The sequence below is a fragment of the Natrix helvetica genome (genome assembly GCF_964273705.1).
Source record: "Natrix helvetica genome assembly, chromosome: 2".
Classification (NCBI taxonomy): Eukaryota; Metazoa; Chordata; class Lepidosauria; order Squamata; family Natricidae; genus Natrix; species Natrix helvetica.
Window position 1 is genome coordinate 76,757,119 of NC_138552.1, and position 23,666 is coordinate 76,780,784.

A 23,666-nucleotide genomic window follows, 5' to 3' on the forward strand; every position below is an offset into this window, starting at 1 on the left:
CTGCTATTGGCAACTATGCTGGCACTATTGGTGACTGTCTCTTCATATTACTACACTTGAATCAAATTATTCTAAGTTGTTTTACAAATCTATTTTAGAAATCATTACACTTTACAATGTCAAGAAAAGAAACTGTGGTGGCACAGTGGTTAGAATGCAGTATTGCAGGCTATCCGGATCAACTCGAGGTTGAGTCAGCCTTCCACCCTTCTGAGGTCGGTGAAACGAGGACCCAGATTGTTGGGGCCAATACGCTGACATTGTAAATTGCTCAGGGAGTGTTTTAAGCACTTCAGAGTGGTATATAATTCTAAGTGCCATTGGTATTGCTATTTACAGTGTAGTCTTGGGAGTTTATTCAAATCCCCTAACATTAAAGTTGCTCCTTTTGGATAGGGTATTGCTATGTTTGAAGGGTCACTCACCTTCTGCCAAGATTAGAGTAGCATTGTGGACTCTCTTGGCAATGTGCTTTAATCCATTTGCACCATGATAAACTCCAAACATGGCAGCCATGTTAGCCAGAAGGGCCTAAGAAGCAGGAATTGGGATTAAATAAAGTTATGTGTATAGACATGAGGCAACTGAGATACTACATCATGTAGACTTGGGATAACTTTATTGTCACTTTAAATGTACACTAATCACATACATTAAAATTAAATTTCATTGCATACAACTCTCAAAGGATCACCACCTCAAATATATACTACGTAAGCTTGATTCTAATTCAGATGTGGAATCAAGGAGTGAAGAAAAACCCACCTGCGCCGTACAGATATTGCTAGTAGCTTTATCTCTCCTGATGTGCTGTTCTCTGGTTTGCAGCGCAAGTCGGTATACTTCTTTTCCATTAGCATCTCTTGAAACATGCACAAAGGAAAAATATATGACTTTTTTCGATTTAAACAGACAAAGGCTATTTGATTTTGTTAACAAAAAATGATTATTAATATTTATGGTAAAATAAAACATATAGTAAAATGAATACTTTGGAATACGACACTCTCTAAATTATTCCTGAATCAAGGCAGTTTCCTTTTGTTATCACCTGATGCAATACTACGGTTTGACAAATTGCATATTTATGAAACAAGGCACTGCAAAGAGGCTACTCAGCTATGCCATCATGGACAATGTAATCCTCAATTCAAACTAAGAATTCCTAACTTCTTTTAGTACAAGTACCAGATCCAGGATACATAGATTTACATAGAATTGCCGCTAGATGGCAGCGAAGAAACACAGAAAATCATGACTTGTTGCTACCATCAAATGGTGTTCAGAATTCCTGCATCCCAATTCTAGTAGCCCTTTTTCTGTTCTTTTTCACATTTTTGAGAACATGCCATGGACAAACATCAGTTGCCAGTCACAAAAATATCACCTATATCAAAAGGCTAAAACAACCTGGGACTAGAGTCCATTGTATTAATCGCTTTAGAATTTAGTTGGAGTTCAAAAGCTTTGCTTTCTATCAATTTAGTATCTCATTCAGGTTTTTAATTGAAGGGAGCTTAAAGAAAGTTAAAATTAGGAAAGTCAGACTGCATGGTAAACCAATGAACATTTACACACACACACACACACAGAGAGAGAGAGAGAGAGAGAGAGAGGGAGGGAGGGAGGGAGGGAGAGAGAGAGAGAGAGAGAGAGAGAGAGATGGAGAGAGAGAGAGAGAGAGAGAGAGAGAGAGAGAGAGAGATGGAGAGAGAGAGAGAGAGAGAGAGAGAGAGAGAGAGAGAGAGAGAGAGAGGGAGAGAGATATGCCTTGAGGCAACATGCTGGAGACAGAGGATCTACTATTAAACAATCCTTTAGAAAAGGACATGATAAATACATTCTGACCTTACCTAGAGTTCTGGAAATTTACAATACTATGAATATAGAGCTCCCATTAAGAACACAAGAGCCTTGCGTTAGATCTGTCTAACCCAAGTGTTACACATTTGCTAACTGGACACACTTGGGAAACTAACAAGGCGGGAGAGGACAGTGATGCCCTCTACAATTGTTCTTTTTCATCAACCCACATGTTGAAAAGAAAGGAATTATCAGTGTGCAGGAAGAGACACATGCAGATAAATGAATGAGGAACCTTGAGAAGACACCAAAGACTTTCTGTGTGCAAAGGAACCCTGAACTGGAGATTTCTGGGCTCCTGCTCACTATTTTTTCTCTCCAAGTGTTTTCCTATATCTGCATTAATTATGCGGGTGGGGGACACACATGATGTTTTTATTTTTAACCTCAAACCAAAGAGACTCCTGAGACTATTTTATTATAGGCCCTTGAATTCTTTGTGCTGGATATACAGCAATATTATTTTTTTAAGGGCACCTCTTCCATTATTCGTTCAGGACAGGTTCATTTTCCGTTAGGATATTGAATTTAGTCGCTTTAGGAACAGTAAAGTGTACAGTAGGCCAAAACACACAGTTGGAGTGGATTAGTTAGAGAGCACTGACTCATGTGTGAGGCAATCTACGCTGTGATTGGTTGCCGTAAGTATTAAGGGGGTGTTTCCCTTTTTCTCCCTCCCTTTTTTTTTGTATGTGTCCTGTATTCTGTTTAATTTACCTCATGATGTTCCTGTTTTCCTGACTATCTTGTGTTTTTCTTCTCCTTTCTGGATGATGACAAAGACTGCTGTAAATCTGAATGTTAAATGTCTATATATCTATTTATCTATCTAACTATATATCTATAGCTATTGTTGTCTGCCTGCCTGCCTGCCTGCCTGCCTGCCTGCCTGCCTGCCTGCCTGCCTCTCTCTCTCTCTCTCTCTCTCTCTCTCTCTCTCTCTCTCTCTCTCTCTCTCTCTCTCTCTCTATCTATCTATCTATCTTTGTCTGTCTGTCTGTCTGTCTCTATCTATCTATCTATCTATCTATCTATCTATCTATCTATCATCTATCTATCTATCTATCTATCTATCTATCTATCTATCTATCTATCTATCTATCTATCTATCTATCATCTATCTATCTATCATCTATCTATCTATCATCTATCTATCTATCTATCTATCTATCTATCTATCTATCTATCTATCTATCTATCATCTATCATCTATCTATCTATCTATCTGACTACAAGTTTGTGTCAGTGTCTCCAACTTCATCTGGACAGCTGCTGTGCAATTCCCTGACATTTTCAGTATGCAGGTAAGTATATTTGAGTATAAATTTGTGTGAGGGGTGGGTATGGATGGAAGTAAACTTGATAGTAAGCATGTATTTCAGTAGCATGGATTTAGTTCTAGAAGAGTAATTATAGGGGAATTAATCTTCTAGAATTAAAAGAAGTCCTCGATTTATGACCACAATTGGAAGTCCTCGACTTGCGACCACAATTGAGCCCAAATTCCTGTTGCTAAGCGAGACAGTTGTTTAGTGAGTTTTGTCCTATTTTACGACCTTGCTTGCCACCATTTTTAAGTGAATCAAGGCAGTTATGAAGTTAGTAACGTGGTCATAAAGCGAATCTGGCTTCCCCATTGACTTTACTCCTCATAAAGGTCACAAAAGGTGATCACATGAGCCCAGGACAATGCAACCGTCATAAATATGGGTCCGTTGCCAAGCATTTGAGTTTAGATCATGTGACCATGAGGATGCCGCAATGATTGTAAGCGTGAAAAATGGTCATAAATCACTTTTTTTTCAGTACCGTTTGAAGGGTCACTAAATGAACCATTGTAAATCGAGGACTACCTGTATGATCTAAAATCAGCCAAAGATATAAAGAAAAAACAACAACTACTCCATGCTCTCTGGAAAGAGGAAAATACATAAGAAGGTTAGAACTTTTCACAGTCCATGTATAATCCCATCATGGATTATACATGGATTCAGATTTTCAACAGAAAGTGACCCTACCTTGTAACTCCCACCATCCTTCCGGGCATCATTCGCACCAGATTCTCTTTGACTGCAAAAAAGGCAGCATGTGGTCCTCCATACCCAAGAGGCACCCCAAACCTCTGGGAATTGCCTAGAGCAACATCAACTCCAAACTCCCCTGGAGGCCGCAAGATGCAGAGGGCAAGGAGATCGGTGGCACAGCAGGCCAGACTCTGGTACAAGAGAAGCCAATATGTTTGTTTGTTTATTTATTACATTTTGTGTAATAAGTCTATTGAGTGACTTTAGGCAGCTTACAATATTATAAATAAGAGAATAAAACAATTATAGGATTAAACATTCGACAGTAAAAGCAAAAAAAAAAAATTAAGATGAAAATGGATAAAAACCAATGCAGCGATGGAATGGAGGTGAGATCTTGTAATAGTCTACTAGCCACCTTCGAAGTGAGGCGCTCCTATCAGGGGTTGAGGCTTCCCAAAAGGCCATGTAGATAAGGGGCCCTCAACCCCTGGACCACAGCTCACTGGAACCGAGCCATGGAAGTGACGGGTGAGCAGGCGCACCTGCGTGCAGCTCTCTCTCCCGCATCGCCAGTCCGCAAAGCCAGAAAGGTTGGGGAACTGCTGATGTAGATAACCATGGGATAACCATTGTTCCCAGAACAATGTGTATTTGATTGTAATGACGATCACATGACTGCATAAATCCATAATGTTATTTTTCCAGCACCGTCGTAACTTCAAATGATTTCTACACAAGGTTGTTGTTAAGTGAGGAATACCTACACAGATAAGTTACCTCTATTCAAAGGTGGGTTCCTACCGGTTCAGACTGGTTCAGCCAAATAGGTAGTAACTCGGCCTGCCACACCCCCGAACTGATTCTATTGGCGGCGGCACCCATGCGCAGAACAATCTTCTTTGCAAAGATGTTTTTTTTTCCTTTTCTAACGTTGTGCACATACACAGACCTTTTTAGGTGCGCACACACACATTTTTTGCGCGCCGAACTGGCAGTAATGCCGGCAGCAACTCACCCCTGCTTCTATTGTGATTAAATGGAGATTGGGCGTTTTGTGGGGGTACAGAAATACTATGAATCCAATAACTTACTAGATTGGAAAAGCTGACATTGACCTAAGGGACATGTACACTACCAGACATAAACATGGAAGTTGGAAATATTCTTATTGCTTCAATTACCCCGTTCTGATGGGCTTGATCAACCAAGCCTGTAAAGTCTTCTATCTTCCCCTCAGTGTCTGGATACTGGAACAAGACACCGCTGACATCTTTACCGCTGAAATCCATCTCATGAGGGAGCTTCAACTCTACATTTATGCCAGTGTACCTGGAAAGCAATAATGACATACTAAGACAAAGTCATTTCCCAGGAGTGAATATGATTTAAAAAAAGAAAAAAAGAAACTTAAGCAAGAATATTAAATGCAGAGTTAAAGGTCAGCTTGATAGAAATTGTTTCAAGTAAAGCAATAGTCAATTTTATTAAGGCAGACTACATTACAAAAGAATTTCAAGCAGATTGCTCATTTAAATTTTTTTTTAAAGATGTAAATCAATCTTTACTTTGCTCTGGTCTGCACCACAGCTATCGTCTGAGGATGGCATCTGATGTCGACATAAAACTTATTTCGCTTATTATGCCTGTTGGAAGGAGAAAGCAATAAAATTACTTCAGAATGGGTCGTAAAAAGTTCACTCTAAACTGGTAAGTTTCCACTGCTTGTTATTATACAGTCAAAAATATTGTTTTTAATTGGCTTTGACATCTCCTGATCTAAAATTCAAGTTTCTATTCCTAGGAACCTATTCCTGGAAAACCTAGGAACCTATTCCTGGAAAAGATAACAAGTCCACAATCTACCAAAGTCCACAAAAGGGAAATGACTATGAAGTAAGTCATGATTTTGTTATGAATTCTGAGTGGATTACATAAATGTAATGGGGGTTTCCCAGCATGGGGAATTCATGGGAGTTGAAGTCCACAGATCTTAAAGTGGACAAGGATGGACACACCTGATTTAGAATATAGGCCTATGGGATGTTTTCAGTCTCTTCCATGTAATTAAATATTTGAGGGTGTCTGCAGGTTGTGAGGAAAAACTCAAGATGCTAGCCATGATGCTGGGGCTGTTTTTATGTGCATCTTGACCTTTGTGTTTTGACAACATTGTGACTTGTGGACAGTCTTGCCCCCCAACACTAAAGTTCTGAGGAACTTTACATCCTCCAAAAGCAGTCTTATGATCTGAGGTTGTTACCTGTGACACAACTGCATGGCTTCTGCTGCTGCTGTTCCTTCATCCAGCAAGGAGGCATTAGCCACATCCATCCTGGTGAGATCACACACCATCGTCTGGTAGTTCAACAAGCTCTCCAGCCTGCCCTGGGAGACTTCTGGCTGATAAGGGGTATACTGAGTCACCCTATTAAAAGCAACACATTTTCCCCATTAAGCTTTTCCCCGCTCAAAGAATACTACAGAACCATACAGATAATCCTGTGAGTGGGTTTTGCCCCATATTACATCTTTTCTTGCCACTGTTGTTAAGTGATGGACTGCAGTTACCCAGTTAGTAACTTAGTTGTTAAGTGAATCTAATGTTCCTGTTGACTTTGCTTGTCAGAAAGTTACAAAGTCATATGATCCCACTTTGCATTTTCTGACAAGCAAAGTGAATGTTCAGCAAAGTTAACATCACTTGGCAAAACTGGTTGTTACAAATATGTCAAAGAAGTGCCAACAAAAGTTACACATGAAGCTTAATTCTAATAATTATGTTGTTGAACAGAAGACACCCTCTGAATTTAAGGGCCAAGTATTCTCTATTAGCCCAAGAACACAGGATTGTTATTGTGAGGATAAAGGCCCCAAGGAAGAAAGATACATAAAATTAAAGATATTAATTTTGCATATAAAAACCCAATATATTATAGCTTAAATTACTATTGATTGATTTACTATCCCTTACTACAATAGTAGGAGAGTAGTAAAAGATCCTGATTTATTTATTTATTCAAGTCTTTTTATTTTTTATTTCCCTTGAAAGCACATATACACACAAAACACAGATGGCATTGGCTATATTTGGGTACTACTGGAGTACTAATTCAGAATCTTTATTGTCATTGAGGTTATAGTGATTTCATATTAAAACATATTACATTAAAAAAATGGAAAGCATTATAGAGAAGCACTGTGCATAAAATACAATAAGCAATACGGTTGTATGTAGTACTGTATCTGTTAGGAACACTGTAAACCACATGAGATAGTACATTAGCTGTGAAAGACCAGGGATGGACACTGCTGATTTAAGGTATTCGGCATAGGAAGTATATGGATCAACTCACATGTTCCCCTTGGAACCTGAATCTCTTCACTGCCTTGTTAAGAAGAACTTAAACTAACTATCCAAGATCTGAGAGTAAAAGTTAACTCTCCTAATGACATCTCAATTTAAATATGTGAAAATATGTCTTAACAAATTTCCCATGAATATTACTGCACAGATCACTATTGTTTATTGCAGAACTGATAAAAAATTGTGCAGTGTAAGTAAATTAAATATAGCACATGAAAAATAAATACTGCACAAGCAATAAAGACTGAGGATAAACTGGGGTTTTAGGGTTAAGTCTAGACTGAGACTGGAGTCCCTCAAGAAGCCAAGCATATTTTTAATTCTCTGCCCATTCATTTATGTTCATGTCACATCACTTACTAAATTAACTCAGTTTCTAGGGCAACACAGTCTGAAGTCATTCAGAAACCCAGGCACAACTAGGTTGCTCAGTCTAACACAGCCCCATAACATTATGCCATTAACAATTGATTGTAGGTTATTGAGCCAAGCTATTTTTGTTTGCAGAATAGGCTTTTCCTGTGCTTTTCACTATATATAAATAAAAACAACAGCTCGGAATAACTTAAAGAACACATATAACCTTTCATTTTTTTATCAACACAGCTGTAACAATGTGGTATTATGAGAGGAAATCTATTCTCATTAAGAAAAACAACACCATGAACAGCCAATGGCTGTCCTTTATTCTCTGTTATCTTTCTTCTAAGTATAATTCTTTTGCCTTGCTGAGTTTTATGTGAATTTCATTGATCAACAACCAAAACAGGACAAGCTCCAGAAGTATACTGCTTGTGTTAACTGGGCCTCCAGTACAGGTAAAAGGCAAAGATTTAAAATGAGACGATTGTCTTAAAATGGGAGTACCTTGTAAGAAATAGGTCAGACTCATTCTCTTGTATGCATTCAAGCTGGCAGAGAGACTGGTGAGCCAATTTTGTGATTTAGGGTGCCAACTGTTGTAACTTCTTGCTTTTTACTATGAATATATAACCTATGTCCATGATGGTGAACCTATGGCACACAAGCTGTTGCCCTAGCTCACTCCAGCGTGCTGGCGCGTGCTTGCCAGTCGATATTCAGCTGGCGCGTCCACACTGCCCTTACCTTCCCAGGAGTCTCCACGCAATGCCAGGCGAGTACAAGGCTCGTGTGGAGGCTCTGGGAGGATGTTTTCAGGCTCTAAGGGCCTCTGGGGGGAGGTGATAGGGTGCATGCTCGCCCTTTTGGCCACCTGAGGGAAAAAAGGTTTGCCATCACTGACCTATGTTGTGCCAACAAACACCTTTAGTAAAAAAAAAAAAAGCTGAATTAACTTGTTTCGAAAATTGTACAGGCATCTGACCTCAGGGCCAATCCTAATGAAAATTAAAAATGCTTTGTAGATCCTAATATTTGAAGTAATCCCAATTTGAGAAACAATTACTAGAATAAAGCTAATAATGGAGAACAGAATGTGCCTACAAATCTGATGTAACTCTTCTGTATATTTTCTCAAAGCAAAATAAGCTTAGTTTTCTTAACACCATGACCTTTACAATCAGATCTGTACAATTGAAATAAAGGAATCATTCATCAAAAGCTGATAAAAATCTCTAACTGGCTGACAGTTCCTCTCTCTCCCTATTATGCTGGGCAAAAAGGAGGAGGATTGTGTGGAAGAGTTGTACCTTTGTTTTTCTGAAATTGTCCATGAGCTCCTGAACTGGGCACAGAGGCACCTTTGTCACTTAATAGCAGTGTACAGGAACTTCCACACTGTCAATGTTTTTATATACCAAACTCTCAGAATCACATTTGCACCTTCTCCCAAGAAGCTCAATATTGCCACGGTTCCTGACAGCTGACTAATTGGAGCATGCAAACACTGACATTCCAGTCTGCCCAACAGCCCCCCTTCCTTACAGGCCTTGCTGCTTTTGTTTTGCGGCAAGAAAAAAAAATGTGGTCGAGAGGCAAAACCATCCCTTGAATCCACCAGGGAAATGGCGCCTTGTTTTCAAGAAGGAGAGAGGGAGACAAGAGGTGGGGTGAGCTTCCTCAATATCTATGATGGCTGCTTTTTGGGGGGCTGGAAAGAATTACGGAACATATCACAACAGGCTTTCTTCCCAGGCAGATTACAGGTAGGGCACAGGCAGATCACCCTTCTGGTTTGGGAATGCACAGGTAGTCCTTGAGTTACAACTACAATTGAGCCCAAAATGTATGTTGCTAAGTGAGACAGTTATTAAATGAGTTTTGCCCTATTTTACAACATTGCTTGCCATGGTTGCTAAGTGAATCGCTGCAGTTGTTAAGTTAGTAACACAGTTGTTAAGTGAATCTGGCTTCCCCATTGTCTTTGTTTGTCAGAAGGTGCAAAAGGCTAATCACACAATCCCAGGACACTGCAAGTGCCATTAATATGGGTCAGTTGGCAACAGTGGTGGGTTGCCAATTTTTTTACTACCTGTTAGGCGCATTCCCGTGTGCATGCACAGAAGTGTCCGGGTGGGTGGGTGGAGCCTCCCGCCGCAACCCAACTCTGGTTGGCAAGCATCTGAATTTTGATCACATGACCATTGGGATGCTGCAATGGTTATAAGTGTGAAAAATGGTCATAAATCACTTTTTTCAGTGCCATTGTAAATTCGAATGGTTACTAAATAAACTGTTGTAAGACAAGCACTGTCTGAACTCTACATTTCATTGCAGTCTTAGTGATGTATAGCCCTCACACAAGACTCCAGAGAAAGAGGTACAACAAGCATTTTCATATCTCAGTATTTGTAATTTTTATACTCTGCACATATCAGAGTATAGATATGTGTATAGATAGTAAAAGATCTTTATGTGCTATGGGCACTTCCAACACTGCCATTCACACAGAAATACTTTGGGAGGTGATAGCAAGATTCTTATACAATGTATATATTTTTTATATAAATGAATCAATGCATTAAAAGGATTACGTGTAACTTCTGATTTTACATTATAGCTAGGAAAATAGCAAACATAAAGGTAGTTTTTTATTGAACCATTGTAAATTAGAACTTTGGTGTTCAAACGTTCTCCAGCATGTTGACATGGAAAATGCAGTGTGTCTGTCTAATTATAAAAATGGTACATTACCATCCAGCATTCTCCAACAAATTCCTTGCAATGGCTGGAGGGACTGAACAGTTGTAATAACCCATGCCAATATAAGATCTCCAGATTTTATTCTTGCTGGCAATACTGTATAAAGTTTCAAGAATTTCATTTTCACCTAGAAAGAAATGTGAAGAAAATATTGTGTGAAGATTTCAATAAAGGTTAACCATATCAAGCTTTTTGCACCTAATGCAACCTAGTATTAACCTATTTTCATGAGAATATACATTATAATGGTCAGCAACATGAGCTGACTCCCTGTTACTTAATTTGCAACTGTCTGCTTATTTTGCCTGTTTGTCATTTTGAAATTTATAGAAATGGCTGATTATTGACAATTATTACACAGAACGTTTCAGTTACATGTATTCTTTATGAGTAGTAGTGTAACAACATGGTTTTCAAGAGCTTTTTGAGGTCAAAAATATACTTAAAATATTTTATTACATTTTTAAAGGAGCTATATTTATTTTATCTGCATTCTCACATAAATCACGTAATTTCCTTGCACCAATAAAAAGGAAACCAACTATTTTATCTCACTTGAGATGTTTAAGCAAGTTCTTTCATTTCACACTGCTTTTTTATGTCTATTTGACATAAATTACGATACTGTGTAAGCGCCCTTTCCTCCTAGTTTCCCTCAGAGGAATCCTGGGTGGCGCATTAGGGTGAGAGTACAAAGTCACCTTGTAAACTGTGCTGGTTGAACTAGAATTTAACTGCCACCAATAACATAGCTTGTTATGTCAAAAACTTAACAAGTCTTTCAGCACGTCCCCCGCATTTACAAAAAGTGTGATTTGTAGAAAAATGTTTTATTGATTTAATTTTCCTAATTGGTAAATTGATTTTATTTCCTTGATTTCATGTGACGCAGTCATTAAGGAATGGATGAAACTCAAGGAAAGTCCAATTCTAGGATGCTATACACGCGGTCTCAAGCTTCTGAATCAAAGGTAGGATTTACACATAATAAATCAATAAATAAAATTTATACTCATCCATAGCTAACGTTAATACATAGCCCCATTCACTATGGATTCTATCATGAAGTCTTTCTTTGTGTGGATTTGGACATCTCGTGAACTAAAAGCGATTCAATCACATTACAACAGCATAATGCTGAACCAATGAGTGGAGTCCGCAGGTCAACTTTTGTTATACTACACAGAAAAAGTTATATGCATTAAAATGCAATGTGCTGCCATCAGCTTGAGGACAATTCCATTTATTTTGCTGGGAAGGTTAGATTTCCCATGGATTCTGCCCTTGAATTCCCATGGATTCTGCCCTAATCAAATTGGAATTAGGCTTTACCATAATTCCAATAATATCCTTATGCTGCTTAAAGTGAAAGGAATATAAAATTATACAGATCTAAACTGAATGCACAGAAGAAATCCCTCAACACATGGTTGAATTCATGAACAGCTGCAAGTTATCTTTAAACAAATGAAAATTTAAAAAACCTTATGATGACAGGATACTACTGCAGAATTAATATCCCAAATGCATATTCTGGAAGTTCTTGCAAGTTAATCAGTGTATATTTTACAAAGGAATGCGAACATCAATACCAAATCCTTTTTCTATCTTTATAGTAAATGATAAAAAATCCTGTTTCTTGGATAATAAAACTGTTGTACAGAAATAAAGGAGGATATTTTGGATAATACTGCTTCTGAAAGAATTACAGGAAATGTTAATTTACAACTGTTAATAAATAATAGCTGAAGTGAAACTATAGTTCTCAGGATTCTAATTGTTAGAATATCTCAATAACAACTTGGCAAATTTCATCAGATTGCAATGGTAAAACAGGTTTGAGGGAAAAAAATGAATACATAGTTATACAATATATATAGAACACATATGTTGGTGGTGTAAATCTGCAGATCCAGCACATTTTAAGGGGGTTTCTAGCAATTTGGCTTTAAAATATTCCATATAACTTTTTATTGTAGCAGCAGTTAGTTTCTTCTGCACAATAGTAGCTATGCATTGTCTGATCTGGTCACCATGCCAATATATAGATGGGCCTAACTATCTTTATTGATTATTGGGAACTTTCCAGTTGATTTGCTATTAGTTTGGCTATCATTGCTTTGTCTTTTCCAAAATAGCCCAGTATTTGGACTATTTTTACTGTGGTTTCAAAATGCAAATGCATCACAGAGGAGTTGCAGTTAAGAGAGTGAATCCTTTCCTGGAGCCAACATTCTGGGATGAAAGGGGATAGGGGTTGATTCTGGCACAAAACCCCCCTATTGATATTCTCCCATTCCTGCTCTTGATCAGCTTTTGATATATTTTAATGTCAGATCCATCTCTGGTCTTTTCCAAAGGGTTAGGGTTAGATCATATACCATTCAAAGAATTCAAACTCTCATGCCTTTCCTGTTTCTTCTTGACTCTCATTTAAATTACTCGCAGAACAGGCACGGCTTGCTGTTTAAACATTCATGTTCAAACAGACTTTGCAACACTATCCATGGCTTTCTTGCTACATCTTTTTTTTATATGAATGACTGGTCATTTATAAACTATTTGACCATTGATTTAAACTATTTATTCTTTTGTCTCCATTCTTGGAATTTTTTGGGGATTTGTGACTAATGACTTCAAAATTATCATCTTTGGAACGGACCATCTTGAGCAATCTAAGTGATTTGCTGTGATGATTTGTATTTCTATGTAAGCTGGTTGCCATTTTCCCCTATGAGCCTTTCTAAGACATCATTCTTTTTCTCTTTGAACCAGGTCACTGACCACAGCAGCAGTATCCCTGGGCTCCTAATGCCTGCTTATGCCTGCATATTGTTAGGGGAATTAAAGGAACTGACCTATACAAATATGAGCAGAATTTAGAAAAAAAAATCATGCCACAATACTTAAATTTATATAAGCAGTACAAATGAGAAGATCTTATGAGATATGAATCTTGTTATGAATCATGGCTAGTAATGGTCTTTATTTTAACCCTTAAAATTATTATCTGCCAGGAAATCTGCAGAGTGTGGCAAAGAAAGTTAAGATGGTGGCTGTGATGTTATGATCAAAGTTCCTCCTGTTTTCAAATGCGTGGGCACACTTGTGCGATGAATATGAAAAACTACCAGGATTCTGATTGCCCTGTCAAAATGCCATCTGCTGCCATCTTTATATTTTCCATTATGCCCTGTGGGTACCCCGACTATTCCAATACACATGTTTAGAGGTAGATAGGAGTGCTTATGTTGCCCAAATGGCACAAATTTTGCATAGGAAACTTGTACCTGTCAATGATGGAAATAAATATGTTAATATAACACTGAGGAAATGGGAAATCCTAATTTAAAGACAGACCCTTCCTTTGTAGTTCAAAGGGAATCCTATCAACCTATGATGGGGGATTTGGAAGGAACAGGTAGCCGAGGGGAGAAAAAAATTAATTAATGGAAACACTAAAGACTTTAAATTCTTGGAAGTGAGATCCTCCTTATACAGGCAGTAAATAACCCAGGTGGTCATTTTACCAAATATGACAGGATTTATTTTTCTTGAATTTCTATCTAGCTTATCATTGAATAGCTTGCCACCAACACAAATTTCAAAGATTAAAGTACAAGAAGAAATCTATAGTTCAAAGACTGTATCTGTTTTGTGACAGATGTGGCAGATAACTGCCTAAAAAAAAAGTGACAGAAAATTGATTTGAAATTATGATGGAGGCCAGATTTCACAAATACATATTTTCAAAGACAAGAATAGCTGCACGGAGATGCGAAATAGGCTGCATAATGGGAACTATGCAAATAATTTAGTTCAATATATTGAACAAACTAGTAAACCACCAATGCATCATTAAATCTATTCTGGAAGATGATTTATAAGTATTTTGATATGCGTGCATTTGGAATCTTTATCCTAAGTGTTTTCTTGTGGTAGTCCTTTTGGACTCTGCTGTACCTTTTCGCACTACTGGACTCACACTAATAGTACATTAATTCCGTACCAGTGTTACAACACAGCTGTTGCCTAATGATTTATATCTTAAGATAACGATTACACAACTAATCAGTTCCTTCCACTTTTGAGCTAAGTTAATATAATTTTATGCTTCCAGAGTTTTGTGCTTTAAGACTCATCAGCTTTAGTCAGCTCAACCAATAGCAGACAACTTGTCATTTGTGGTTGAAAATGGAGCATACTTTCTTATACCCAAAAGTTAACATTCTCTTTTTTGGGGAGGTCTGTGTGTGTTATTATATTTTATTTTTTTGTTTCAAAATAAAAAGGTTCATTGAATCCTGAGGCACAGCAGTATAACACTGATGTAGTTCCAGATAGTCTTTGGGTTGCACTCGAACTGCAAATGATTATTAAACAATGTTTTAAGATATATACATACACACACACACACACACACACACACACACACATATATAAATTATATTCCTGTGTAAGATTGAGATTGTCTTGGCAACGTTTCGGCGAGGTCTCACTCGCCATCATCAGGCTGGTGTTTTTGGCTTAAACTGTGGTAGGAGATGCCGTCTTTCTATAAGCCACGCTTTAAGCCAAAAACACCAGTCTGAGGATGGCGAGTGAGACCTCGCCGAAACATTGCCAAGACAATCTCAATCTTATACGGGAAAAGACCCGAATACAACAAAACGCACACACACACATACATACACACATACACACATATGCACAGACACACACACACACATACTTTGTATCCTATGGCTACTATAAATCTGATAGCTGATACATATTTGCCACAAAAAAGATAGCCTAGGCTAAAGTACAAAATATTTGAAATCCCTTTGTAGGCAATATTTATCATATCATAGAACAGATATTGGCCTTTGATTATGCATCAATTTGAAGGAATCTGTAAACAGTGTACTCAATGAACTGTGAACTTGAAATCCAAGAAGGCAGTAAACACTTTTAAGAAGGCTTTGGCAATAAGCCACCTGACTCAGCCTCCTCCTAATTTTCTAGGGAAGCAGATACCACAAAACATACTACAGCAAGTCCACTTTACTGGAAATAGTTAGCTAATCATTCAGGAACTTCAGCTGGCAATTCCTTTTGCTAAATACATGCCTGTCCTGACCTTGCTTATTTTTCCCAGTAGAAGGAATTGCATAACATGATAATAGGCAATAATCTTAGTGTTCAAGATCAAAGTTCATTGATCTTTTGGCACTGCTTATTGGAATTAGAAAAAAATGAATACTGCACATTCAGTCCAATGTTAACTTTCAAGCACCTCCAGAAACAAGGTGTTACTTTTCCCTGGAAAGATGCCCTCCATTTCTCATAAGAGCTTAAGTAGTTTTAAAACACATTATAATTACCATTCATTTTCTGTATATTATATCCATGGGTCAGCAGCCAATAATTACTTTTTTTTACAATGGTAGAATTGTTAAATATTAACAAAAATTATTTTTACCATATCCCCCATACATATTGGAAATATTTCTAATAACTTCATGGAAAAGACTAAATTAACACTGGGTTACAAGTGTTCCTTGACTTTCAATGGTAATTGGGATAAGAAGTTCTGTCGCTAAATGATGCATTTGTAAAGTGTGACTGCTTCACTTAATGATGGCAATCCCCTGCAGTGCCAATTGCCATTTGTAACCAAATCCCTCAATCATTAGGCAAGGCAACTTCCTGCTGGCTTCCCAGAATCAAAGTCAGTAAAGAAAGTGGAAGGAAGTTGCAAGTTCCAGGCAGACAGCCAGATAAGTGGCTGCTGCTAGGTGAAGAAGAGACCGATGGGGTGCATGGTAGTGGTTGGGGAAGGTGTTTGAGAGGCATGACATGGGTCATGAATGATATGTGAGGATATGCAAGGGGCATGGTTCAGGTAGGGAGGGTAAGTGAGGGTGCAAATGTAAGTTGGTGAGGGATTCAGAGAGTGAGCAAAAGATGCAGTGAGGGGCTGGGAAGTTGAGTAGGGATGCAGAAGTGACTAATGCAGTGCAGGTGTAGAGGGGCTTAGGGAAGATGTGTGGTGGAGGAGACTCACCCCAGCAATTTGCTATCTTCCCTGCCAGCATTCCTATTGACAGTCTGTGAAAGGGAAGGTTGCAAATGGCAATTATGCGATCACGGGATGCTGCAACTGGTCATAAGTGTGAAACAATTGCTAAGTGCCCATGCTGCAATCATATAACTGGTGAGGTTCTGGGACAGCCAGAACTCTTAAGGACTGGTTGTAACTACCATTCGTTCAACACTCTTGTAATTTTAAACAGTTGCTTAATGAATGGTCGTAGGTCAAGGACTGCCTGTAGAATTTCTCCTTTTGGATCCTAGAATGCCGTTTGGATGAATAAAGTATTATAGACATGAAAACTTCCATTCAATCCATGAAAGCAAGTAATATGGACGACAGTCCAGCCCAATCAAGCATTAGGCACGGTTGCCATGCAATCTGAAAAGAAAGCTGGAATCTGCTGATTAGCTTTGCTAACCTTGCATAAGCATTCAACAGAAGTGAATGTTCTGAATCTACAACTCTTGGTGTAATAGACATAAAGAAACATGAGTCCATTAATATACCAGCACTTTTCTAAATGTGGTCTCTCTCAACCATTTTGCAATACATAATTCTCATCAGTCTGACCCAGAGGTATCTGGATGTACTACATGTTCAGTAACATAATCCACAAGATGGATGTACTGTTTTGTAAATGTGTCAATATAGTAACTTATTTATATTCATCATATTAAACCTCTATGCTGAAAGACATATAAAATAGCAGACCATATAATCCTCCTTGCAATTATGTCCCCTCCTCATGATTTGGAATACTGGAAAATTCTGGTTTATATATTTTGGATGCTAAAGTGTCCTCCATCCTTGAAAATGTATTATCAAAGATGTACAATTTCTATAACACAATTTAGATTCCACTGCTTCATTAGGGAATTGCCTAGAAAAACTCCCAACTATCTCCTTCAAGATACCAAAGAATCTCTAATGAGACCACCTCCGATTACATACAGAATGCGAATTTCATACTGCTGACCAACTGACCCAGTTGAAATGAATGAACTCTGAAAGTTAGAAATAAATGAATGAAGTAACAAATGTCTAATGATCCCTAATGGATAACCTGAACATTAGCTTCATTATATATTACGTGAAGGAAACTGGTGTAGGTAATGTTTAGTGCTATTAATTCGATCCAAGATCATTTACTTCTAAAAGTCATTTCAATGCAGCAGTAAAAGGCACTAGGTTATATACCAGGAGGCTCTGCATTCTAGTCTTGCCTTAAGCACAAAAGCAGCTAGGTGACTGGGTAAATTTCTCTATGTCAGCAATAAGAAATGTACAATGGCAAACCAGTTTTGAAAAATCTTGCCAAAAAACCTGCAGGGTCTCAATGAATCAAGATGCTGAAAGGTACATGTGTGTTCTCTCTCACACATACACAAGCAATCATTAGAGGTTAAAATACTGGTTGGTCCACTCCATTTATATTAAGCCTTACCAAATAATAAGGCAATAAATAACAAGTTGGGAACAAAATAATGCTGAGACATAGAGGGCAAAAGTTCTCCTTGTGACATATTGAGATAGAGTTCACCTTCTAAAACTATAAATTTCAGATGGAGAAACAGGAAGGGTACATCTTGAACAGAAGAAAAATAAACAGAAGAAAAACTGAAACTGAAAAGATTTTCACAACTTAAAACATTTTAACAAGAAATGAGTGCTTTGCATTTATAGTCTGGAATGTGCATCCTTTAGAACTCTTTAATTATTAAATAAATCTAAGAACTTGCAAAGCAACTTAGGTATCAACACCTAAGAAAAATATCTTAAGAAATGCTGGTGATATCTCAGCCAATGCTAAAAGACTATTGGATAGAAATAGATGACAAGACAGGATCTGCTAAATGGATTATGTGAATACTCTGCTCATAACACCAAACCTCCCAATTTTAGGGCACTTTGGACAATACAATCGATAGCATAGGATTTGTAATTTATGAACCAAAACTCCTGGACTGCACTATCTTGCCCATTCAAGAGTTATAATTCTTTTTGGTTTACTTTATTTTAATGTTTTGCTTCAAAAGAAAAAGTTTCAGTGAATCTGGCTTGCAGCAGTATAATATTGATTTAACAAAACCAGTTCCAGATAATATTTTGGATAGATTTAATAGGAACTTCAAGTGAAGTTTTAAGATATCTTTGTTGGTGTTATTTATCATATCATAGAACAGACATTGGCCTTTATGCCTCCACTTAGAGAAAGCTGTAAACAACGTACTGAATCCAAAGGAGTGTAAACACTTATTATGAAATACTTGGCAATTAGCCACCTGACTCAGCCCATTTCTTCCTGCAGTGAAGACAAAATGTACTATATAGTAAACCGACTATTCTGGAAATAGTTAAGTATTTATTCAGCAACTTCAGCTAAGAATTCATTTGGATTAATAAACACCTGTTTTGACCTTGATTATTATGAGCTGAAGGAATTGCATAACATGAGTTAACTTTGCTCATTGATCTTTGGCACTGCTCTATCAGAATTGAAAATGAGAGAGAGAGAGAAAAGGGAATACAGGTAGTCCTCAACTTACAATCACAACTGAGCCCAAAACTCCTGTTTCTAAGCAAGATAGCTATTAAATGAAATTGGCCCTATTTTTCTTGCCATAGTTGTTAAATGAATCACTGCAGTAATTTAGTAACACAGTTAAGGGAATCTGGTTTCCCAATTGACTTTGCTTATCAGAAGTTCACCAAATAGGATCACATGGCACCGGGACATTGCAACCATCATCAATATGAGACAGTTGTCCAAATTTTGATCACGTGACCTGAGTATGCTGCAATGGTTGTAAGTGTGAAAAAGAGTCATGATTCACTTTTCCAGTGCTGTTGTAGCTTTGAGCGGTCATTACTTGAATGGTTGTAAGTTGAGGACTACCTGTTCTACACATTCAGGCTAATGTTAACTTTTAGGCATCTTCAGAATTAAGATGTTACTTTTACCTGGAGAAATGTCTATATATCCCGAGTCTATATAGTTTTAAAAACACATTACCGTTGCCAGTTGGTTTCTAAATATAATAACCAAGCATTAGCAGATAATAACTTTTCTTTAAAAGAATAAAATTGTTAAATGTTGACAATTTTTTTAACCACATGTCTCATACACGTTGGAGATATTTCATAACAATTCATAGAAAAAATATATATTGTACAGTAGTCCTTGGCTTACATCCATCCGTTTAGGGACCATTGAATTTCCAACTGTGTTGAACAAGGGGTACTTACAATGAGTCCTCTACTATCACAATCCCTTACATGATGTGATTGTGATTTCTGGCACACCTTGCTGGCTTCCCATAAATAAAGTAAATGGGGAAGTTAGCAGGATGTTGGAAGTCACAGTCATGTGAAGTCCTCATTTAATAGCCTGTGTCAGGCATGAACAACCAGAGCCACACATGAAAACTTGAATTAGCCATTTTATTGCTCAAACCTGGGAATCTTCTCAGAGTAGCAGTTTGCACCGAGGCTAGATTTAATAGCTTCAACAACATGCGCGCGCGTGTGTACGTCAGATTATGCCATCTTATGCCAACGTAGAGGTTCCAGGCTAATTCCCGCTTGACTCCTCCCACTGGCTTAGCCGGTCTCTTTCCAACCACATTGTCCTCACTTAATGACAGCAACAGGGATTGCCATAACTTGAGGTCACTAAGTAGCATGGTCATTATGCTTTACTATCAATTGCTTAACAATAAAGTTCTGGCTCCAACTGTTGTTGGTAACCAAGAATTCCCTGTAATTAATTAAATTATAATTTCTCATTCTGGGTTCTACCATGCAGCTCAGATGAATAAAGTATTATAGACATGTAACCCACCATTCGGCATCCATGAAAACAAGCAATATGACCACAGTTGAGCCCAATTACTTAGTAAGCAGGGTTCCTATACAACTTTCAAGGAAAACTGGAAACTGCTGACAAGCTTTGCTGAAGACACAGAAGCATTCATCAGAAGTTAATGCACAGCTGAATGCACAGCTCTTGGTTTTACAGACATAATGGAACATAAGTCCATCAATATACTAGAATGTTTCTAAATTTTTTCAATTTACTTTACCAACAGACCAGTGCAAGCAGAGTGTTCTCTGGATATATTTATTCACTAATCTAATTTAGTAGATGATAAACAAAATAAGGCTTAAGACAAAGGTAAAATGCAGTTATGAAACAACCAAACATTTATAAGTGAGATCCAGGATTCAGCCTACATTACATTATAATGTAAACATTAAATTTATATTAAATGCAACAACATGTAAAATTACTACAAAGTGATAATATCTAAAATTTAAATGAATTATGGTTATATAGAATGTTTTGCAAAATAGTTTAGATGTCAACAACTTAACAAGGTTAACTTAGCAGATACCAATGGTTTCTCAGGAGATCAAAGATTGTTGGCTAATATTATGGAAATCTAGCTTAGATTGAAAGAAACTGAAAGAAATGTGGCTTTAAAGATGGTTTAGAATTATTACAAATATATAAAATATATCTCATCTTTTTATTGGCCACACCCAAGTTATATTAAGCCATACATTACTTATCACAAACCATTATATTCCTCCTTGATTTCTTTAGTTAGCTAGTAGCAGAAGCAAAGCAAGCTATACTATTTCTTTACATTATTTTTTTTAAAGTAACAAAATCTGTGAATTTCTACTTGCTCCATCGCTTACTAGACATGCATCCCCCCATTTGATAGAAATGGCTATATTTTATGCTAGGAAGATGTATCTAAATAGCCTCAATATTTTATAGTTTGGCTGAGACATGTTATTCCTATGCTACTGTATCTGATCAGCATAGATCCGTTTGATCACTAACTGCTGAAATGGCAACAAAATTTTAAGTTTATTTTTATTTTATTATTTGTATCTCTTTGCTACCATCTTGTAAATGTTTGGATTTCTGCAACCTTGATATGGAAAACATAACATTGCAGGTATTTTATCTGAGTTAATTAAATTATGTTTCTCTTGAAAATTATTTAGCTATATTCCTTTAAATATTAACATTCTGATTTTCCTGATTTTGAAGATTCCAAATATTCTTTCAGACAGAGATTACTGATTATTCAGTGAATTTTTTTTTAAAAAGGTAGCTTATTAAAAAAAATTAAAAGCTACATTGGCATAAAGATGCAAATAAACTAGGAAATACAGTAATTTTTCATCACACATGGATTCTTTCCTTTGTGTTTCCCTTTTGATTGTATCACCTCTCTGGCTCTTTCATTCTGGCTGCAGCTTCTGTTCTGTGATGTCATCAAAAGGAACCAGATTGAACTAGCCAGGAACTTGACAAAAGCCGCAGGGCCTAAAGTTTATCCTCAAATTGCTGATGAGCCACATCAAAAGTAGAACAAGAGGCTGAAAATCCTTTATAGAGTACATACCAAAATATTAGCAAAAATAAACACCCAGCAAGTTATGCTGCATGAAATACAGTAGTATCTAAAAGCCACACTACAATTGTATTTATAGTCTACAACTTCAATTTATCAGCCTATGCCATAAGTGCCAGGAAGGAATCCTTGTTAAGAGAACATTTTCACATTATGCATAGGGGGTCTCTTTACAAATAAGAGTTAATATTGCTTTCCAGCTTTTTCTCTTCTTCCACCCATAGAAATTACTTTATGTATAAATGAATTCCGTTTCAATCAAAAGTATTCTAATTGTTTTGAGAAAGTGTTCTGTACTTAGTGAAGGCAGATGTTCTGAAATATAATTTAAATGATATTTTTGGAATTGTTTGTGGACAGCCAAAAGGTAAAGATTCCCTCAAACTCAATTTAACGTTTAGTGGCTCTAGTAAAACATAGTTTTCTCTCTAACTTTCTAAAAGGGGTTTGTAACTGTATAGAAAGAGTTTGCAACATCCTTTTTCTCATTTCCCAGATTAAATTACAGTTTTGTGATTTCCTGGCTATGGTCTTTTCCAAGTATTAATTGGATAGGATATAGCTAGCTTTTGTGGTTAAATGTTGCTAGCATATCACATTTGCAATAACACCAGAAATAGATACACCAGAACATATAATTTGGATTAAGGTATTCAAATCGAAACACAGAGGTGTCTTTTGTGCAGCGATTTAAACAACATAAAATAAAAATATTATCCTTCTACCTGGCAATCTTGAATGCATATAACAATGAACATTTACCTAGAGCCCAGAAGTGATTCAAATAACAATACTGTACAAAGAAGATTAATACATTTCAGAAATATACTTCCGCAATTCTTAATCCACATATGGCTACATTATATTTCTTTGGTAGTTTCTTTTAAATCTGTTTTAAAGCTCTCATATTTTACTTTGAAAAGCCTCTTCCTCTGCTTTCCTAAATAAAAGTTTCTGTAACAATAGCTTAGAAGCAATAAATATTTCCATGATACTGTATTTAGATATAATTATAAAAACGCTGAAGACTAACATAGCGCCTATGTATATTTATATTGGAAGATCTGAAATCATAATCAGATCTTGCTATGAACATAAAACTGCATCTAGTATAGATGAGAAAATGTAATTTTCCTCCAAACTTTAGTGATTAATTACTGTAGATTACACGCAAAGGGGAGGGGAGGAGATTTTAATTTGGGTTTTTACAGCACCCATATGGTTGCTAAGAGTCAACACCAATTTGATGGCACATAACCATAATAACAATTGTGCGAAAAGGACAACTTACATATATGGTCATCCATCTTCAGAGGTCGTTGCAAGCGGATATTAGCAGGAATTGTTCTATTGATCAACTCATCAATCGTCTAAAAATACAAGGGATATATCATAGCATCATAAGAATCAAATTTAGACCTCTACTTCTTGTAAGATTCATAGTCAAAGAGGCTAAAGGGAAGCACCATAAAAGAGGTTTAAGAAATGTTCATTAAACTTCTCACTAACAAAAAGAGATTTTGTGAAATTCAATTCACATTCTTCCTCCATCCTTTCCAATGGAGATCAGTTGATGTGACATGGTAGAAAATGATTTATGGATACGGTGATGTGAGTCGGAGGGAGAGGGATACAAAGACAAAGCAAATCGGGTGCTGCTAAAAGGGGAATGTTAAAGAAACTATGGGGGAGGGAAGGAAGGAAGAGGGAGAAAGCAAGCAAGCAAGCAAGCAAGCAAGCAGAAAGAAAGAAAGAAAGAAAGAAAGAAAGAAAGAAAG

At 37.0% G+C, this 23,666-nt stretch overlaps 1 protein-coding gene across 1 annotated transcript in view; it reads right to left on the reverse strand.

The window, feature by feature from the left end:
* Positions 1-23,666, reverse strand: part of GLDC (glycine decarboxylase) — a 42,706-nt gene that overhangs the window by 18,658 nt on the left and 382 nt on the right. Inside the window, exons 2-9 of the mRNA XM_081945067.1 lie at positions 23,180-23,258; positions 10,369-10,504; positions 6,151-6,315; positions 5,456-5,533; positions 5,072-5,219; positions 3,882-4,078; positions 766-862; positions 426-531 (exon numbers count right to left, since the gene is read on the reverse strand). Of these exons, the coding sequence (XP_081801193.1) occupies positions 426-531; positions 766-862; positions 3,882-4,078; positions 5,072-5,219; positions 5,456-5,533; positions 6,151-6,315; positions 10,369-10,504; positions 23,180-23,258 (1,006 nt within the window). The remainder of the gene's footprint in view (positions 1-425; positions 532-765; positions 863-3,881; positions 4,079-5,071; positions 5,220-5,455; positions 5,534-6,150; positions 6,316-10,368; positions 10,505-23,179; positions 23,259-23,666) is intronic.